The sequence below is a fragment of the Cherax quadricarinatus genome, chromosome 77, assembly GCF_038502225.1.
Source record: "Cherax quadricarinatus isolate ZL_2023a chromosome 77, ASM3850222v1, whole genome shotgun sequence".
Classification (NCBI taxonomy): Eukaryota; Metazoa; Arthropoda; class Malacostraca; order Decapoda; family Parastacidae; genus Cherax; species Cherax quadricarinatus.
In genome coordinates this window covers 3,178,664-3,198,875 of record NC_091368.1, presented here as the reverse complement: position 1 = coordinate 3,198,875, position 20,212 = coordinate 3,178,664, and the positions used below count along the sequence as shown (strand labels likewise).

Here is a 20,212-nt window from a genome sequence, read left to right as displayed (position 1 = left end):
ATGTTACTCATACAGGAGATGAGGACACTAGTGTACGTGATGCTGGTGCTGAGTACAGCATCAGTGTGTGGGTCCAGTGAAGGCAGCAGCAGCAGCAGCACCACCACCACCACCAGCAGCAGCAGCACCAGCACCACCAGCACCAGCAGCAGCAGCACCAGCAGCAGCAGCACCAGCAGCAGCAGCACCACCAGCAGCAGCAGCAGCAGCAGCACTCGTCATAAGAGATTCTTCTATGTCAATCCTTCAGCACCAACCTTGCTGGGTGAGTCTCGGTCACATGTACTGCTTTGTAACCTGGATCTGACTTACATAGCTTGTAAAGCAAAGATTGAACTCGTGTTATGTGTTTTCTTGACTGTTCTTGCTGTGCTTTCAAAGAAAAGCTGTTTTTGTTGTCCATTAAAGATATGGCTGCTGTTTTTGTTGTGCTTCTAAATTATAGGTCTTGTCTCTCCTCTACTTCTAAAAAAAATTGTCATAAATTCAATATAATTATTGTTTCTCCCTTGGCTATCCGAGGTTATAACTGCTGTTATACTGTTCTTCCACAGAACACTTACTGTTCTTGATATTCTTGCCAGGTGGTCAGTCCCTCAGCCTGGAGGGACTGACCACCTCACATACCATTTCTCCAAGGCTGATGGACTGATTACATCATCTTTATTTCATTGTTACTGCTGCCTCTGTATGTGACTGAAGAAGTCTACTGTGTAAGTCAAACTTTCAACAGTAATGATACCCAACTGTTGCACATGTGTCTTAATTATCAATTTGCCTCTATTTTACACAAATTAAGTCAGTTTTGCCCCAGGATGCGACCCACACCAGTCCACTAACACCCAGGTACCCATTTTACTGATGGGTGTTTTAAGGAAACACGTCTTAATGTTTCTACCCGTACCGGGGATCGACCCCCAGACCTTAGTGTGTGAGCTTAGTGTGCTAGTAGTCGAACTAGCATACTACTGTATGCACGAACTTTCCCGAGGTCCCTTACTTTATCTTCATAATTTTTTCCAGCTCTCCTATTGACCGTGCCCATGAGTCTGGCGTTGCCTACGTTACTCACCTACAAGGATCGTTCCTTGGACACTACTCTTATATATAAGGACGCAACACTCCCTGAGGATCTTCTGTGGGATCCTGGTTATACCCAGCCATTGACACGTCTTTCGTTTTATTTCAACCATCTTGACGTAAGTAGTAATAATGGTGATAGTTATAGTAACAGTTGCCTATTACCTTAGACCAGTGGCGGACCTAGATTTTTGGGGCCTTTAAGCTTGAACTGTTATGGGGGGCCCCTTTGCAATCTCTTTTCATACAGGAGACCCAAAACTTTTAAGCAATGTGGACTAAAGTCGCTACTGGGGCTCTCCGGGATTAGGGGCCTTGAACCTTAAGCTTCATTAGTCACATAGCAGATGAGCCCCTGCGGCTCATACCATCCCTATAGGCTAGGAGGGTTATGGGCAATCATGGGATAGAGTCTAGGCCTGAACAGTGTTCATTCTCCTGCATTTTGCAATTAAAATGTTTGGGTGGTTCGCGTACAGTAGGTATATCGTCTAGGGTAGGTTATGGTTGGCTGTCTACCGTCAGCGAGAGAGATGCTGCTATATAAGTGAGTTGAATAATGGGTTAAACTGTATCAGAGTATAAAACAAATTGACAAAGTGACTTCGAACTTGCATATTTTATTTTCGTCCTGTAACACGACTCACTCACTCACTCACTCACCCACTCACTCACTCACTCACTTGCAGCTGCCTCTGGTGTCGTGTCAAGAGAGATTTATCTGTGAACTGGCTGCTGATCCCAGTACCTTCTCACCCTTCGACCAGCTCTTCCTCAAGGAACTCAGGTAAGAAGAAGATAGTGGAAATAAATGGTATAAAATACCGACACAATGGAAATATAAACACATATGCAGTATAATGTGATCCTTTATACTGCATAGATAGTCTTGAAGGGTTGATCTCGATTCATAACCTTGGAAGATTAGTAAGCCAGGGCAACTTATATAAGCCAAGTAGTGTGGCTTATTTTCGGTCCTGCCCGGTAAAGGGTGAAGCCAATATTTTCAGGTCATTCCCCCAGGATGCTACCCACACCCAGGAATTATTGACTGGCAGGTAACACAGGCGTATGTTACGTTACTTTTACCCATACGTCGATGACACATGTTCATGATACACAACACGTATCCAGCATACCTCATATATTTATTTCCGACATGACTTGTTCAATATCATAACAACCTCTAGATCTGGTAAATGTTAATTTTATCCTTCATATCAACTAAGTGCCTCCTAGCTGAGAGCCAGGAGCTGAAACTCAACCCATGCAACCACACACATAGGTAAATATAGACAGGAACTACTTTAACCAGCTTGGTTGGTACCAGAGACACACACAATGGAAATAAGCCATTTTGAATAGTTTTGGTTTATCCTGGTGGATTATTTACACTACGTATGATAATTATACTTATATGTACCTTTGTCTAAATAACCTTACACTATATTGACAGCTCTGTCTTGCCCCTGACAGACACGTATATGGACCAGTAACCTCTTCACCTGACTCACTAATGTGGAGATATATGTCAGCTGCTCGTCAAACCTATACAAACCTGCAAGGCTGCCTTCCCTACCTGTCCTCTGGCTGCCAACCAAGTCTTGGATATGTCAGTCCTAAAAGTATGGAAATTCATTACCACCAAATTCAATGTAAATTTATATTGAAAGGAATGTAGACTCGTGTATATCACATACACAACGTGTACAGAGAGTGGAATGATGTTTCCTGTCAGTGATGTTAGCTGAGATGTCGATAACTCATTCTTTTGGGGTCGACTCTTGATAATATTTGAATTTGTTTAGATAAGTTGGTAAGGTTAAGGTGGTACCTGGTGGATGGTAGACAGTTATGGTGGTACCTGATGGATGATAGACAGTTATGGTGGTACCTGATGGATGGTAGACAGTTATGGTGGTACCTGGTGGATGGTAGACAGTTATGGTGGTACCTGATGGATGGTAGACAGTTATGGTGGTACCTGATGGATGGTAGACAGTTATGGTGGTACCTGGTGGATGGTAGACAGTTATGGTGGTACCTGGTGGATGGTAGACAGTTATGGTGGTACCTGGTGGATGGTAGACAGTTATGGTGGTACCTGGTGGATGGTAGACAGTTATGGTGGTACCTGGTTGATGGTAGACAGTTATGGTGGTACCTGATGGATGGTAGACAGTTATGGTGGTACCTGATGGATGGTAGACAGTTATGGTGGTACCTGGTGGATGGTAGACAGTTATGGTGGTACCTGGTTGATGGTAGACAGTTATGGTGGTACCTGATGGATGGTAGACAGTTATGGTGGTACCTGGTGGATGGTAGACAGTTATGGTGGTACCTGGTTGATGGTAGACAGTTATGGTGGTACCTGGTTGATGGTAGACAGTTATGGTGGTACCTGGTGGATGGTAGACAGTTATGGTGGTACCTGGTGGATGGTAGACAGTTATGGTGGTACCTGGTTGATGGTAGACAGTTATGGTGGTACCTGGTTGATGGTAGACAGTTATGGTGGTACCTGGTGGATGGTAGACAGTTATGGTGGTACCTGGTGGATGGTAGACAGTTATGGTGGTACCTGGTGGATGGTAGACAGTTATGGTGGTACCTGGTGGATGGTAGACAGAGTCAGTTCTGTCAGGGGAGGATATGCCCGGTTTCTTAGATTAAGAACTCTTCACCTGATTCAGGAATCCTTTATCATAAAGACACCTTTGTTCATTGGATATATACACTGAGAGGTGTATGTTTCTCAGTGTATATACACTTAGAGGTGTATGTCTCTCAATGTATATACACTGAGAGGTGTATATCTCTCAGTGTATATACACTGGTAGTTTACATTAATCAGTATTTTAAGTATTAAAGTATTCTTGACTGGTGGTGTACAGGTGACATGCAGCCTTAATGACCCTCGTGTAGTAGATAGACTTTAAACCCCATTAACCAATAAATTATGCTCTCATACCCTTTTATATTTTTCCTTGATGAATAAGACACATGTGCAACACATTTTTATCTTTATTTACGAAATGTTTCGCCCACTTAGCAGGTTTCTTCAGTCGACTACTGATCTGGCTATTTTTTCGAGTTCTTTCCGTTAATAAAAGTGTATATTTACTTTTGTTGAGATATATTGCCATACCTTCAACACAGACATGTCAATAACGTCCTGGGCACGCACAGGACACTTGGGGTAGAGAAGTGAACAGTTTCCAATAGGTGAGGTGAAGCCCTGACGTGCAGCTGACATGTACCTCCACATGAGAGAGTCGTTAGTCATGCTGACCGGCCCGTTAACAAGTCTGTGGATATAAGATGAGAACTTAAGAAAGGAGCAACACTGCAGCAGGCCTACTGGGCCATACTAAACAGTTCCTTCTCAAGCCCAAATATTTGCCCAACCCATTATCAATGTTACCCAAGAAATAGGGTGTCGAACCAGGTAAGAACCAGGAATAATGGATTTAAGTTGGATAAATTTAGATTTAGAAAGGACATAGGTAAGTACTGGTTTTCTAACAGAGTTGTAGATGCGTGGAACAGTCTTCCCAGTGGGGTGATGGAGGTTAGGACCTTGGTTAGCTTTAAGAAGAGACTGGACAAATATATGAGTGGGAGGGGCTGGGTTTGATTGGTGTCATTGGGTACTGGAGTTATTTCTTGGGAAGCTTTAGGTATGTAAAGTAAAAGGACACAAGTGCAACTAATGTGACATTTATTGTGGCAACGTTTCGCTCTCCAGGAGCTTTATCAAGCCATTACAAACAATACATGGACACAGAGGGTATATAAAGGCTCAGAGTGAGGTGAATACTAGTGAGGTACCATTTCGATGTTCACTAGTGGTAGTAGTAGTAGTAGTAGTAGTAGTAGTGGTAGTGACAAAAGTAATACAATATGGTAGAGCAATTAATTCGTACATGAGTAAAAGGATATAAAAGCTATTACTTGGGTAACATAAAAATAGGTTGGACAAATATAAACTGGAATGAGGCAGCTTGTTTCAGTGTTCACTCTCTGTGCTTTGTGTAGTATAACAGGAGAGACTATGTGATGGCAGGGTTTACTGTTTTCAGGAGGATTCTTGCTAAGACTTCGGAGATGGTGAAGCTGCCGTTGTTTTGTTTAATTGTATTCGAAACAGCGATCAGTGCTGATTCAAGGCACTTGCGTGTGCGGAAATTAGTTTCTTTTATCACTAATTTGGCGTCTCTGAATTTCATAAGATGATTGGTGGAATTTCGGTGTTGTACACAGGCTGATGAGAGTAAGACACATGTGCAACATCTGGGTATCTTTATTGTAGACGTTTCGCCATCCAGTGGCTTTATCAATACAAATTCTAGGACATAACTTGAAGACAGTAGAACTATGTACAGAAGATGAGGTAATCAGTCCCTCAAACTAGGAGTAGGTGCGAACAGCACCATAGTCGTGGAGATTCTGAAGCAGAAGAAAGAATCCTGGCGCTTATATAGTAACGTCAGGTGTAGCAGACGAGGGCATATTCACTGGTAGGCGGGATTCCCCAGTGGAAGTAGGTCCTTCCCAAAGAGATGGGTTAGTTGTAGAAGTAGTTGTCGTAGTCGTGAAGGTTATGTACATGTCCTCAGAATTAAGATTCCATGATGTTGCAGTGTCTGACAAGTTGTGTACGAAATGGTATATAATACCGACAAGATGAGAGTAAGACACATGTGCAACATCTGGGTATCTTTATTGTAGACGTTTCGCCATCCAGTGGCTTTATCAATACAAATTCTAGGACATAACTTGAAGACAGTAGAACTATGTACAGAAGATGAGGTAATCAGTCCCTCAAACTAGGAGTAGGTGCGAACAGCACCATAGTCGTGGAGATTCTGAAGCAGAAGAAAGAATCCTGGCGCTTATATAGTAACGTCAGGTGTAGCAGACGAGGGCATATTCACTGGTAGGCGGGATTCCCCAGTGGAAGTAGGTCCTTCCCAAAGAGATGGGTTAGTTGTAGAAGTAGTTGTCGTAGTCGTGAAGGTTATGTACATGTCCTCAGAATTAAGATTCCATGATGTTGCAGTGTCTGACAAGTTGTGTACGAAATGGTATATAATACCGACAAGATGAGAGTAAGACACATGTGCAACATCTGGGTATCTTTATTGTAGACGTTTCGCCATCCAGTGGCTTTATCAATACAAATTCTAGGACATAACTTGAAGACAGTAGAACTATGTACAGAAGATGAGGTAATCAGTCCCTCAAACTAGGAGTAGGTGCGAACAGCACCATAGTCGTGGAGATTCTGAAGCAGAAGAAAGAATCCTGGCGCTTATATAGTAACGTCAGGTGTAGCAGACGAGGGCATATTCACTGGTAGGCGGGATTCCCCAGTGGAAGTAGGTCCTTCCCAAAGAGATGGGTTAGTTGTAGAAGTAGTTGTCGTAGTCGTGAAGGTTATGTACATGTCCTCAGAATTAAGATTCCATGATGTTGCAGTGTCTGACAAGTTGTGTACGAAATGGTATATAATACCGACAAGATGAGAGTAAGACACATGTGCAACATCTGGGTATCTTTATTGTAGACGTTTCGCCATCCAGTGGCTTTATCAATACAAATTCTAGGACATAACTAGTTTGAGGGACTGATTACCTCATCTTCTGTACATAGTTCTACTGTCTTCAAGTTATGTCCTAGAATTTGTATTGATAAAGCCACTGGATGGCGAAACGTCTACAATAAAGATACCCAGATGTTGCACATGTGTCTTACTCTCATCTTGTCGGTATTATATACCATTTCGCACACAACTTGTCAGACACTGCAACATCATGGAATCTTAATTCTGAGGACATGTACATAACCTTCACGACTACGACAACTACTTCTACAACTAACCCATCTCTTTGGGAAGGACCTACTTCCACTGGGGAATCCCGCCTACCAGTGAATATGCCCTCGTCTGCTACACCTGACGTTACTATATAAGCGCCAGGATTCTTTCTTCTGCTTCAGAATCTCCACGACTATGGTGCTGTTCGCACCTACTCCTAGTTTGAGGGACTGATTACCTCATCTTCTGTACATAGTTCTACTGTCTTCAAGTTATGTCCTAGAATTTGTATTGATAAAGCCACTGGATGGCGAAACGTCTACAATAAAGATACCCAGATGTTGCACATGTGTCTTACTCTCATCTTGTCGGTATTATATACCATTTCGTACACAACTTGTCAGACACTGCAACATCATGGAATCTTAATTCTGAGGACATGTACATAACCTTCACGACTACGACAACTACTTCTACAACTAACCCATCTCTTTGGGAAGGACCTACTTCCACTGGGGAATCCCGCCTACCAGTGAATATGCCCTCGTCTGCTACACCTGACGTTACTATATAAGCGCCAGGATTCTTTCTTCTGCTTCAGAATCTCCACGACTATGGTGCTGTTCGCACCTACTCCTAGTTTGAGGGACTGATTACCTCATCTTCTGTACATAGTTCTACTGTCTTCAAGTTATGTCCTAGAATTTGTATTGATAAAGCCACTGGATGGCGAAACGTCTACAATAAAGATACCCAGATGTTGCACATGTGTCTTACTCTCATCTTGTCGGTATTATATACCATTTCGTACACAACTTGTCAGACACTGCAACATCATGGAATCTTAATTCTGAGGACATGTACATAACCTTCACGACTACGACAACTACTTCTACAACTAACCCATCTCTTTGGGAAGGACCTACTTCCACTGGGGAATCCCGCCTACCAGTGAATATGCCCTCGTCTGCTACACCTGACGTTACTATATAAGCGCCAGGATTCTTTCTTCTGCTTCAGAATCTCCACGACTATGGTGCTGTTCGCACCTACTCCTAGTTTGAGGGACTGATTACCTCATCTTCTGTACATAGTTCTACTGTCTTCAAGTTATGTCCTAGAATTTGTATTGATAAAGCCACTGGATGGCGAAACGTCTACAATAAAGATACCCAGATGTTGCACATGTGTCTTACTCTCATCTTGTCGGTATTATATACCATTTCGTACACAACTTGTCAGACACTGCAACATCATGGAATCTTAATTCTGAGGACATGTACATAACCTTCACGACTACGACAACTACTTCTACAACTAACCCATCTCTTTGGGAAGGACCTACTTCCACTGGGGAATCCCGCCTACCAGTGAATATGCCCTCGTCTGCTACACCTGACGTTACTATATAAGCGCCAGGATTCTTTCTTCTGCTTCAGAATCTCCACGACTATGGTGCTGTTCGCACCTACTCCTAGTTTGAGGGACTGATTACCTCATCTTCTGTACATAGTTCTACTGTCTTCAAGTTATGTCCTAGAATTTGTATTGATAAAGCCACTGGATGGCGAAACGTCTACAATAAAGATACCCAGATGTTGCACATGTGTCTTACTCTCATCTTGTCGGTATTATATACCATTTCGTACACAACTTGTACACAGGCGTTGTTTAAGTTGTCGTTCCTACATGCGTATATGTGTTCATTGAGGCGGGTGTCGAGGTTTCTTGCTGTTTCACCTACGTAGATCTTGTCACAGCCTCCACAGGGTATAGTGTAAACTCCTGCATTGACTGGTTCGTGGTGCTTGGGTTTTGTCCTGGTTAGATCCTTTATTGAAGTGGTAGAAGCGATGGCGACTCTGGTGTTAGCTTGTGAAAGTACTTTTGAGACGTTTAGTGCAACCTGGCTGTTGGGAAGAATTATAACTTTGTTGGGAGCGGTGTTGATGCGTGGAGAATTGATGATCTGAAGAGCTCTTTTCTTGCAGTCTTTGATGAAAATAGAAGGAAATTGTAACTCAGTGAATGTTTGGTGAATGTAAGTACATTCTTCGTCAAGAAACTCAGGACTACAAATTCGGTATGCTCTTAGGAAAAACTCGATGATGATGCCTCTTTTGGTCTTGGTATCTTGACTGGAATAGAAGTGTGTGAGATCATTTTTATTGGTGGGTTTCCGATAAACTTGAAATCTTAGGTTGTTGTCTACTTTGTGAATGAGGACGTCGAGGAAAGGTAGCTTGTCATTGGACTCTTCTTCTAGTGTAAACTGAATCGCTGGTTCAACTGCGTTGAGCCTTGCCTGAAGATCCCGTACATCAAAACGTTTTGGAGTTATTACCAGGACATCGTCCACGTAACGTAACCAAGTGACGCTTGAAGGGATGATGTTGGCGAAGTGTTCGGACTCTAGGTGTTCCATGTATAAGTTGGCTAGGACGGCACTTATTGGGGACCCCATTCCCATGCCGTAGGTTTGTTTGTAGAGCTTGTTATTGAAGGAAAAACAGTTGAAGTTAACACAGAGTTCAATCAAGTCAACAAAATCTCCGGGAGGTAAAGGAAGATTAAGGTCCTGGTTGACTTTACGTCGTAGAACCTCGATGGCTTTTTTGGTAGGTACTTTTGTGAAGAGGGAAGTCACATCCAAACTGCTTAGTTTCTTGTTACGGATGGAGAGGTTACGGATGCGGTTGAGAAGGTCGCCTGAGTGTTTAAGATGAGCGGGGCTGATGGTCCCCAGAAGGCAGGAAAGATGTTTGGCAAGAACTCCGGCTAGTTTGTGTGGAGCACTGCCTATTCCTGACGTGATTGGTCTGAGAGGAATATTGTGTTTATGGGTCTTGGGTAAACCATACATGTGTGCTGGTTTAGGGTTGCTTGGTAACAAGTACAGAAGTTTCTTCCCTTCTCTAGTGCGTTTGAGTATTTGTCTGGTTTTGTATAGAAAGTCTTTGGTGAGCGTCTCCCACTGTTGAGTGCTGATGGGTTCGTATGTAATTAATTGCTCTACCATATTGTATTACTTTTGTCACTACCACTACTACTACTACTACTACTACCACTAGTGAACATCGAAATGGTACCTCACTAGTATTCACCTCACTCTGAGCCTTTATATACCCTCTGTGTCCATGTATTGTTTGTAATGGCTTGATAAAGCTCCTGGAGAGCGAAACGTTGCCACAATAAATGTCACATTAGTTGCACTTGTGTCCTTTTACTTTACATATTGTCGGTAATTCTACCAACTTTATTACAAGCTTTAGGTAGTAGTCGTTTTGATAAGGACCTGCCTCGCATGGGCCAGTAGGCCTTCTGCAGTGTTCCTCCATTCTTATGTTCTTCTTATGTTCTTATGCAGTATAATGTGATCCTTTATTGACTACGTTTCGCCCACACAGTGGGTTTTTTCAAGTCACAAACAGATCTACCTGGGGTGGAAGGGACGCGAGTATTTATAGTCAGGTTCAGAATGTTGAGGTCAGGTGGAGAATGCTGCATCTGATGATGTACCGAGTGGGGTTATAGAGTCTAAAATCTTGGGAAGCTTGGAAAGATTGGATAAGTTTGTGAGCAGACCTACAGTGTTCTTCCATTCCTGTGTTCTTATGTGGGATATCGATGAAGAAGTTTCTTGGCAAGTGGTTCAGCTATGTTATAGAAGCCATTGTTCTGGTTGAAGTTGTCGGATATAGAAATAAGTGATGATTCCAGGATTCTTCGGTATTGAGTGTTGTCTTCTGTGGCGATAAGTCTTGAGTTTCTGTAGTTTATCAAGTGGTTGTGTGAATTACGGTGTTGTACACAGGCATTCCTTGTGTCGTCAGACCTGCTTGCATATTGGTGTTCTGAAATACGTGTTTGGAGGTCCCTTGATGTTTCGCCCACGTATAATTTGTTGCAGTCATTACAAGGGATTATGTATACCCCTGCAGAGGGTGGAAGCTTGTCCTGTCTATCACTGGTAATGTCGTGCAAGAAAGGTATAAAATACCGACAATATGAAAGTTAAGACACATGTGCAACATCTGGATATCTTTATTGTAGACGTTTCGCCATCCAGTGGCTTTATCAATACAGATTCTAGGACATAATAGGAAGACAGTAGAACTATATACAAAAGATGAAGTAATCAGTCCCTCAGCCTTGGAGTTAGTGTTCACAGCATCGTGGTGGAGGAGAATCTGGAGCAACGGCAAGAAGACTGGCGGTTATATAGGCGTCAGTAGATAGGGACGGGCAACAGACGAGGGCATAGTCACTGGTAGGCGGGATTCCCCAGTGGAATCAGAGAACATCTACAAGACCTTCTTCACGGCTGCTGCAACTAACCCATCTCTTTGGGAAGGACCTACTTCCACTGGGGAATCCCGCCTACCAGTGACTATGCCCTCGTCTGCTGCCCGTCCCTATCCACTGACGCCTATATAACCGCCAGTCTTCTTGCCGTTGCTCCAGATTCTCCTCCACCACGATGCTGTGAACACTAACTCCAAGGCTGAGGGACTGATTACCTCATCTTTTGTATATAGTTCTACTGTCTTCCTATTATGTCCTAGAATCTGTATTGATAAAGCCACTGGATGGCGAAACGTCTATAATAAAGATATCCAGATGTTGCACATGTGTCTTAACTTTCACACTGGTAATGTCCTTGATGGTCGTGGTTGTGGAGGTCCTAGCCTCTATCACCCCACTGGGAAGACTGTCCCACGCATCTACAACTCTGTTAGAAAACCAGTACTTACCTATGTCCTTTCTAAATCTAAATTTATCCAGCCTAAATCCATTATTTCTGGTTCTAACCTGGTTCGACACCCTCAGTACTTTATTAATATCTCCCTTGTTTATGCCCCTCATCCACTTATACACTTCAATGATATCTCCCCTCATTCTACGCCTCTCCAGAGAGTGGAGATTTAAGGCTTTAAGTCTATCTTCATACGGGAGGTTTCTTACACAGTAAATCATTTTAGTCATTCTTCTCTGTATGTTCTCTAATGAGTCTATGTCCATCCTGTAGTAAGGGGACCAAAACTGAGCAGCATAATCCAAATGAGGCCTCACTAGTGATCTATAGAGGTGTCCCTCAGCTTTGTGTCGGTGTTCAGTCCATCAGCCTTGATGGACTGAACAGTATCTGATGGGCAAGAAAGTGTCAGTATCTGATGGGCAAGAAAGTGCAAGTAAACTAATGGGCAAGAAAGTGTAAGTACCTGATGGGCAAGAAAGTGTAAGTACCTGATGGGCAGGAAAGTGTAAGTACCTGATGAGCAAGAAAGTGTAAGTACCTGATGGGCAGGAAAGTGTAAGTACCTGATGGGCAAGAAAGTGTAAGTACCTGATGGGCAAGAAAGTGTAAGTACCTGTTGGGCAAGAAAGTGTAAGTACCTGATGGGCAAGAAAAAGTAATTACCTGATGGGCAAGAAAGTGTCAGTATATGATAGGCAAGAAAGTGTCAGTATCTGATGGGCAAGAAAGTGTAAGTACCTGATGGGCAAGAAAGTGTAAGTACCTGATGGGCAAGAAAGTGTCAGTATCTGATGGGCAAGAAAGTGTAAGTACCTGATGGGCAAGAAAGTGTAAGTACCTGATGGGCAAGAAAGTGTAAGTATCTGAAGGGCAAGAAAGTGTAAGTAAATGATGGGCAAGAAAGTGTCAGTACCTGATGGGCAAGAAAGTGTAAGTACCTGATGGACAAGAGAGTGTCAGTGCCTGATGGGCAAGAGAGTGTCAGTATCTGATGGGCAAGAAAGTGTCAGAATCTGATGGGCAAGCGAGTGTCACTATCTGATGGGCAAGAAAGTGTAAGTACCTGATGGGCAAGAGAGTGTAAGTATCTGATGGACAAGAAAGTGTCAGTATCTGATTGGCGAGAAAGTGTAAGTACCTGATGGGCAAGAAAGTGTAAGTACCTGATGGGCAAGAGAGAGTCAGTATCTGGTGTTACGGCGATCATCTCACCTGAGTTCCTTCATAAAGACCTGGCTGACAGGCAGGAAAGTGTCAGGGTCAGCTGTCAGCTCACAGATCAGTCTCTCCTGACACGACAGCACCGGCAGCTGTCAGGAAGCAACATTGACCATCAAACAATATAAATTTACAGAGATTTACATTAATTTCTTTTAGTACTATCAACATTCATCCACACACTTGCGTGCACCCAACAGTAACAGCCTGGTAGATCAAGCCCTGATCCATCATGAGGCCTGGTCACAGACCAGGCCGCGGGGGCGTTGACCCCCGGAATCCTCTCCAGGTATACTCTTGCCAGGTATAATTTAGATTGTTTATATATATATATATATATATATATATATATATATATATATATATATATATATATATATATATATATATATATATATATATATATATATATATATATATATATATATATATATATATATATATATACCTGGAGTTTACCTGGAGAGAGTTTCGGGGGTCAACGCCCCCGCGGCCCGGTCTGTGACCAGGCCTCCTGGTGGATCAGCGCCTGATCAACCAGGCTGTTGCTGCTGGCTGCACGCAAACCAACGTACGAGCCACAGCCCGGCTGATCAGGAACTGACTTTAGGTGCTTGTCCAGTGCCAGCTTGAAGACTGCCAGGGGTCTGTTGGTAATCCCCCTTATGTGTGCTGGGAGGCAGTTGAACAGTCTCGGGCCCCTGACACTTATTGTATGGTCTCTTAACGTGCTAGTGACACCCCTGCTTTTCATTGGGGGGATGTTGCATCGTCTGCCAAGTCTTTTGCTTTCGTAGTGAGTGATTTTCGTGTGCAAGTTCGGTACTAGTCCCTCTAGGATTTTCCAGGTGTATATAATCATGTATCTCTCCCTCCTGCGTTCCAGGGAATACAGGTTTAGAAACCTCAAGCGCTCCCAGTAATTGAGGTGTTTTATCTCCGTTATGCGCGCCGTGAAAGTTCTCTGTACATTTTCTAGGTCGGCAATTTCACCTGCCTTGAAAGGTGCTGTTAGAGTGCAGCAATATTCCAGCCTAGATAGAACAAGTGACCTGAAGAGTGTCATCATGGGCTTGGCCTCCCTAGTTTTGAAGGTTCTCATTATCCATCCTGTCATTTTTCTAGCAGATGCGATTGATACAATGTTATGGTCCTTGAAGGTGAGATCCTCCGACATAATCACTCCCAGGTCTTTGACGTTGGTGTTTCGCTCTATTTTGTGGCCAGAATTTGTTTTGTACTCTGATGAAGATTTAATTTCCTCATGTTTACCATATCTGAGTAATTGAAATTTCTCATCGTTGAACTTCATATTGTTTTCTGCAGCCCACTGAAAGATTTGGTTGATGTCCGCCTGGAGCCTTGCAGTGTCTGCAATGGAAGACACTGTCATGCAGATTCGGGTGTCATCTGCAAAGGAAGACACGGTGCTGTGGCTGACATCCTTGTCTATGTCGGATATGAGGATGAGGAACAAGATGGGAGCTAGTACTGTGCCTTGTGGAACAGAGCTTTTCACCGTAGCTGCCTCGGACTTTACTCTGTTGACGACTACTCTCTGTGTTCTGTTAGTGAGGAAATTATAGATCCATCGACCGACTTTTCCTGTTATTCCTTTAGCGCGCATTTTGTGCGCTATTACGCCATGGTCACACTTGTCGAAGGCTTTTGCAAAGTCTGTATATATTACATCTGCATTCTTTTTGTCTTCTAGTGCATTTAGGACCTTGTCGTAGTGATCCAGTAGTTGAGACAGACAGGAGCGACCTGTTCTAAACCCATGTTGCCCTGGGTTGTGTAACTGATGGGTTTCTAGATGGGTGGTGATCTTGCTTCTTAGGACCCTTTCAAAGATTTTTATGATATGGGATGTTAGTGCTATTGGTCTGTAGTTCTTTGCTGTTGCTTTACTGCCCCCTTTGTGGAGTGGGGCTATGTCTGTTGTTTTTAGTAACTGAGGGACGACCCCCGTGTCCATGCTCCCTCTCCATAGGATGGAAAAGGCTCGTGATAGGGGCTTCTTGCAGTTCTTGATGAACACAGAGTTCCATGAGTCTGGCCCTGGGGCAGAGTGCATGGGCATGTCATTTATCGCCTGTTCGAAGTCATTTGGCGTCAGGATAACATCGGATAGGCTTGTGTTAATCAAATTTTGTGGCTCTCTCATAAAAAATTCATTTTGATCTTCGACTCTCAGTCTGGTTAGCGGCTTGCTAAAAACTGAGTCATATTGGGACTTGAGTAGCTCACTCATTTCCTTGTTGTCATCTGTGTAGGACCCATCTTGTTTAAGTAGGGGCCCAATACTGGACGTTGTTCTCGATTTTGATTTGGCATAGGAGAAGAAATACTTTGGGTTTCTTTCGATTTCATTTATGGCTTTTAGTTCTTCCCGCGATTCCTGACTCCTAAAGGATTCTTTTAGCTTAAGTTCGATGCTTGCTATTTCTCTGACCAGTGTCTCCCTGCGCATTTCAGATATATTGACCTCTTTTAGCCGCTCTGTTATTCTTTTCCGTCGCCTGTAAAGGGAGCGCCTGTCTCTTTCTATTTTACATCTACTCCTCCTTTTTCTTAGAGGAATAAGCCTTGTGCATACATCGAGTGCCACCGAGTTAATCTGTTCTAGGCATAAGTTTGGGTCTGTGTTGCTTAGTATATCTTCCCAGCTTATACCGGTTAGGACTTGGTTTACTTGGTCCCACTTTATGTTTTTGTTATTGAAGTTGAATTTGGTGAATGCTCCCTCGTGACTATATATATATATATATAAACATTTTGGTATTATGATGTTTTGTAAAGGCTGTGACTACCACTAACAACCACCACTAACAACTACAACTAACAGCTACCACTAACAACCACCACTAACAACTACAACTAACAACTACCACTAACAACCACCACTAACCACCATTACTAACCACCACCACCACTAATAGCAACCACTAACAGCAGCCACTAATCACCACCACCACTAATCACCACCACCACAAACCACCATTACTAGCCACCACTAACCACCACCACTAACCACCATTACTAACCACCACTAACCACCACCACTAACCACCACCACTAACCGCCACCACCACCACTAACCGCCACCGCCACAAACCACCACCACTAACCATCACCACTAACCACCACCACTAACCCCCACCACCACAAACCACCATTACTAGCCACCACCACCACTAACCACCATTTCTAGCCACCACCACCACTAACCACCATTACTAACCACCACTAACCACCACCACTAACCACCACTAATCACCACCACCACTAATCACCACCACCACTAACCACCATTAGTAACCACCACTACCACCACTACCACCACTACCACCACCACTAACCACCACCACTAATAGCAACCACTAATAGCAGCCACTAACCACCACCACCACAAACCACCACCACTAACCACCACCACTAACCAACACCACTAACTACCACCACCCCAAACCAGCATTACTAGCCACCACCACCACTAACCACTATTACTAGCCACCACCACCACTAACTACCATTACTATTACTATCCACCACTAACCAACACCACTAACCACCACCACCACAAACCAGCCTTACTAGCCACCACCACCACTAACCACCATTACTAGCCACCACCACCACCACAAACCACCATTACTAGCCACCACCACCACTAACAACCACCACTAACCACCACCACCACAAACCACCACCACTAGCCACCATCACCACTAACCACCACTAATAGCAACCACTAACAGCAGCCACTAATCACCACCACCACAAACCAGCCTTACTAGCCACCACCACCACAAACCACCACCACTAACCACCACCACCACTAACCACCACCACCACTAACCACCACCACTAACAACCACCACTAACCACCACCTCTAACAACAACCACTAACTACCTGCAGGTGGTCAAAGTAGAGAAAGAGTCTGGTCAGAGCATCCTCGTACGCAGCATCCCACTCCAGATCTTCAGCCATCAGATCTTCTCCCATCAGGGTGCCCAGATGCAAGGACCGCCCATCAAAGTCTGAGTGATCAATGGTGGGCAGGATCAGAGAGAAGGGCATGTTGAGCATGAAACCTGAGGAAGGAACCAACATTCCCAAGTGGCATGAAAAATATTGGGTCAGTAATATTGTGTGTTCCTGGTGGGTTAATAACCCAGGATAACCCAGAGTAACCCAGGATAACCCAGGATAACCCAGGATAACCCAAGGTAATCCAGGATAACCCAGGATAACCCAGAATAACCCAGGATAACCCAGGATAATCCAGGATAACCCAGGATAACCCAGGATAACCCAGGATAATCCAGGATAATCCTGGATAACCCAGGATAACCCAGGATAACCCAGGATAACCCAGGATAACCCAGGATAATCCAGGATAACCCAGGATAATCCAGGATAACCCAAGATAACCCAGGATAACCCAGGATAATCCAGGATAACCCAGGATAACCCAGGATAACCCAGGATAACCCAGGATAACCCAGGATAACCCAGGATAACTCAGGATAACCAAGGATAACCCAAGATAATCCAGGATAACCCAGGATAACCCAGGATAACCCAGGATAACCCAGGATAACCCAGAATAACCCAGGATAACCCAGGATAACCCAGGATAACCCAGAATAACCCAGGATAACCCAGGATAACCCAGGATAACCCAGGATAACCAAGGATAACCCAGGATAACCTAAGAGAACCAAGGATAGCCTAGGAGAACCCAGGATAGCCTAGGAGAACCCAGGATAGCTTTGGAGAACCCGGGATAACCCAGGATAACCCAGGATAACCCAGGATAATCCAGGATAACCCAGGATAACCCAGGATAACCCAGGATAACCCAGGATAACCCAGGATAACCTAAGAGAACCAAGGATAACCCAGGATAACCCAGGATAACCCAGGATAACCCAGGATAACCCCGGATAACCTAGGAGAACCCAGGATAGCCTAGGAGAACCCAGAATAACCCAGGATAACCCAGGATAACCCAGGATAACCCAGAATAACCCAGGATAACCCAGGATAACCCAGGATAACCCAGGATAACCCAGGATAACCCAGAATAACCCAGGATAACCCAGGATAACCCAGGATAAACCGGGATAACCCAGGATAACCCAGAATAACCCAGGATAACCCAGGATAACCCAGGATAACCCAGAATAATCCAGGATAACCCATGATAACCCAGAATAACCCAGGATAATCCATGATAACCCAGGATAACCCAGGATAACCCAGGATAACCCAGGATAACCCAGAATAACCCAGGATAACCAAGGATAACCCATGATAACCCAGGATAACCCAGAATAACCCAGGATAACCCAGGATAACCCAGGATAACCCAGAATAACCCAGGATAACCCAGAATAACCCAGGATAACCCAGGATAACCCAGAATAACCCAGAATAACCCAGGATAACCCAGAATAACCCAGGATAACCCAGAATAACCCAGGATAACCCAGAATAACCCAGGATAACCCAGGATAACCCAGAATAACCCAGGATAACTCAGGATAACCCAGGATAAACATGCATATTATAATAATTATTATAATTATTATAATAATTATTATTATCGTTATCATCATCATGGAGAAGCTCTAAATGCGCACGAGTCAAGTAACAGCTAGGGGATGGGTAGCCCCGGTTCCTTGAATCAAGAACCCTGCACCAGGATCAAGGTGATGGGTGGACTTACCTAGAGTGATGGGAAGACTTACCTAGAGTGATGGGTAGACTTACCTAGAGTGATGGGAAGACTTACCTAGAGTGATGGGTAGACTTACCTAGAGTGATGGGTAGATTTACGTAGAGTGATGGGTAGACTTACCTAGAGTGATGGGTAGACTTACCTAGAGTGATGGGTAGACTTACCTAGAGTGATGGGAAGACTTACCTAGAGTGATGGGTAGACTTACCTAGAGTGATGGGTAGATTTACGTAGAGTGATGGGTAGACTTACCTAGAGTGATGGGTAGACTTACCTAGAGTGATGGGAAGACTTACCTAGAGTGATGGGAAGACTTACCTAGAGTGATGGGAAGACTTACCTAGAGTGATGGGTGGACTTACCTAGAGTGATGGGTAGACTTACCTAGAGTGATGGGAAGACTTACCTAGAGTGATGGGAAGACTTACCTAGAGTGATGGGTAGACTTACCTAGAGTGATGGGTAGATTTACGTAGAGTGATGGGTAGACTTACCTAGAGTGATGGGTAGACTTACCTAGAGTGATGGGTAGACTTACCTAGAGTGATGGGAAGACTTACCTAGAGTGATGGGAAGACTTACCTAGAGTGATGGGTAGACTTACCTAGAGTGATGGGTAGATTTACGTAGAGTGATGGGTAGACTTACCTAGAGTGATGGGTAGACTTACCTAGAGTGATGGGTAGATTTACGTAGAGTGATGGGTAGACTTACCTAGAGTGATGGGTAGACTTACCTAGAGTGATGGGAAGACTTACCTAGAGTGATGGGAAGACTTACCTAGAGTGATGGGAAGACTTACCTAGAGTGATGGGTGGACTTACCTAGAGTGATGGGTAGATTTACGTAGAGTGATGGATAGATTTACGTAGAGTGATGGGAAGACTTGGTTTAGAAAGACACGTAAGCAAACACTAAACCAACTTGTCGGTATTTATTACCAAGGTTTATACCATGGGAAGACTTACCTAGGGTTATGGGTGCTGCAGTGTTGATAAAAACAAATCGCTTATCTCTCTCACCCATCTCTCCAGACACCATCATCACCATCACCACCACCATCACCACCACCGTCACCATCACCTGCGTCATCACAGCTGGTCCCACGCACTTCATCATCTAGAAATGTGAGCAACACAGGTGGTAAAGAGTACACCATCTGGATATCACCTGGAATCTTTACTATTAAGACATTCCGCCATCCAGTGACTTTAATTTCCAGTGCTATACAAAGATCATATCATGAATAACAGTAACAGATAAGACAATCAGTCCCTCAACCTTGACAGGAGGTTATCAGTCCTTTCACCTTAATATATATATATATATATATATATATATATATATATATATATATATATATATATATATATATATATATATATATATATATATATATATATATATATATATATATATATATATATATATATATATATATATATATATATATATATATATATATATACATACATACATATATGGAGAAGGTAGAGCATGAGGAGACATGCATTACAGCATACATATGTATATACATAACAACATATATGTATGCAGGTCGTGTCGAGGGTAGAGATGGGGTA

At 43.5% G+C, this 20,212-nt stretch overlaps 2 protein-coding genes across 2 annotated transcripts; one reads left to right on the top strand and one right to left on the bottom strand.

The window, feature by feature from the left end:
* On the top strand, nt 1–2,761 carry LOC128701959 (mucin-2-like). Its single transcript, XM_053795943.2, has 4 exons — nt 1–265; nt 1,024–1,199; nt 1,770–1,867; nt 2,557–2,761. The coding sequence occupies exons 1-4, from the start codon at nt 1–3 to the stop codon at nt 2,759–2,761; spliced, it is 744 nt and encodes a 247-aa protein (XP_053651918.2).
* Nucleotides 2,762–3,593: 832 nt separating this feature from the next.
* LOC128701957 (uncharacterized) lies at nt 3,594–19,739 on the bottom strand. The gene is made up of 4 exons (XM_070101408.1): nt 19,598–19,739; nt 16,796–16,977; nt 12,873–12,970; nt 3,594–4,391 (listed from the first exon to the last, which is right to left on the bottom strand). The coding sequence occupies exons 1-4, from the start codon at nt 19,719–19,721 to the stop codon at nt 4,187–4,189; spliced, it is 609 nt and encodes a 202-aa protein (XP_069957509.1). The 5' UTR covers nt 19,722–19,739; the 3' UTR covers nt 3,594–4,186.
* Between the last annotated feature and the right edge of the window lie 473 nt (nt 19,740–20,212).

Bases quoted from the DNA above. Each gene is read 5' to 3' on its own strand.
- LOC128701959 (XM_053795943.2), top strand. From the start codon at position 1: ATGTTACTCATACAGGAGATGAGGACACTAGTGTACGTGATGCTGGTG. The intron at 266-1,023 runs GTGAGTCTCGGT...AATTTTTTCCAG, and splicing joins TTCAGCACCAACCTTGCTGG to CTCTCCTATTGACCGTGCCC. The intron at 1,200-1,769 runs GTAAGTAGTAAT...ACTCACTTGCAG, and splicing joins TTTATTTCAACCATCTTGAC to CTGCCTCTGGTGTCGTGTCA.
- LOC128701957 (XM_070101408.1), bottom strand. From the start codon at position 19,721: ATGACGCAGGTGATGGTGACGGTGGTGGTGATGGTGGTGGTGATGGTG. The intron at 16,978-19,597 runs GTAAGTCTTCCC...TTCCTTCCTCAG, and splicing joins TGCAGCACCCATAACCCTAG to GTTTCATGCTCAACATGCCC. The intron at 12,971-16,795 runs GTAGTTAGTGGT...GCTTCCTGACAG, and splicing joins TCTACTTTGACCACCTGCAG to CTGCCGGTGCTGTCGTGTCA.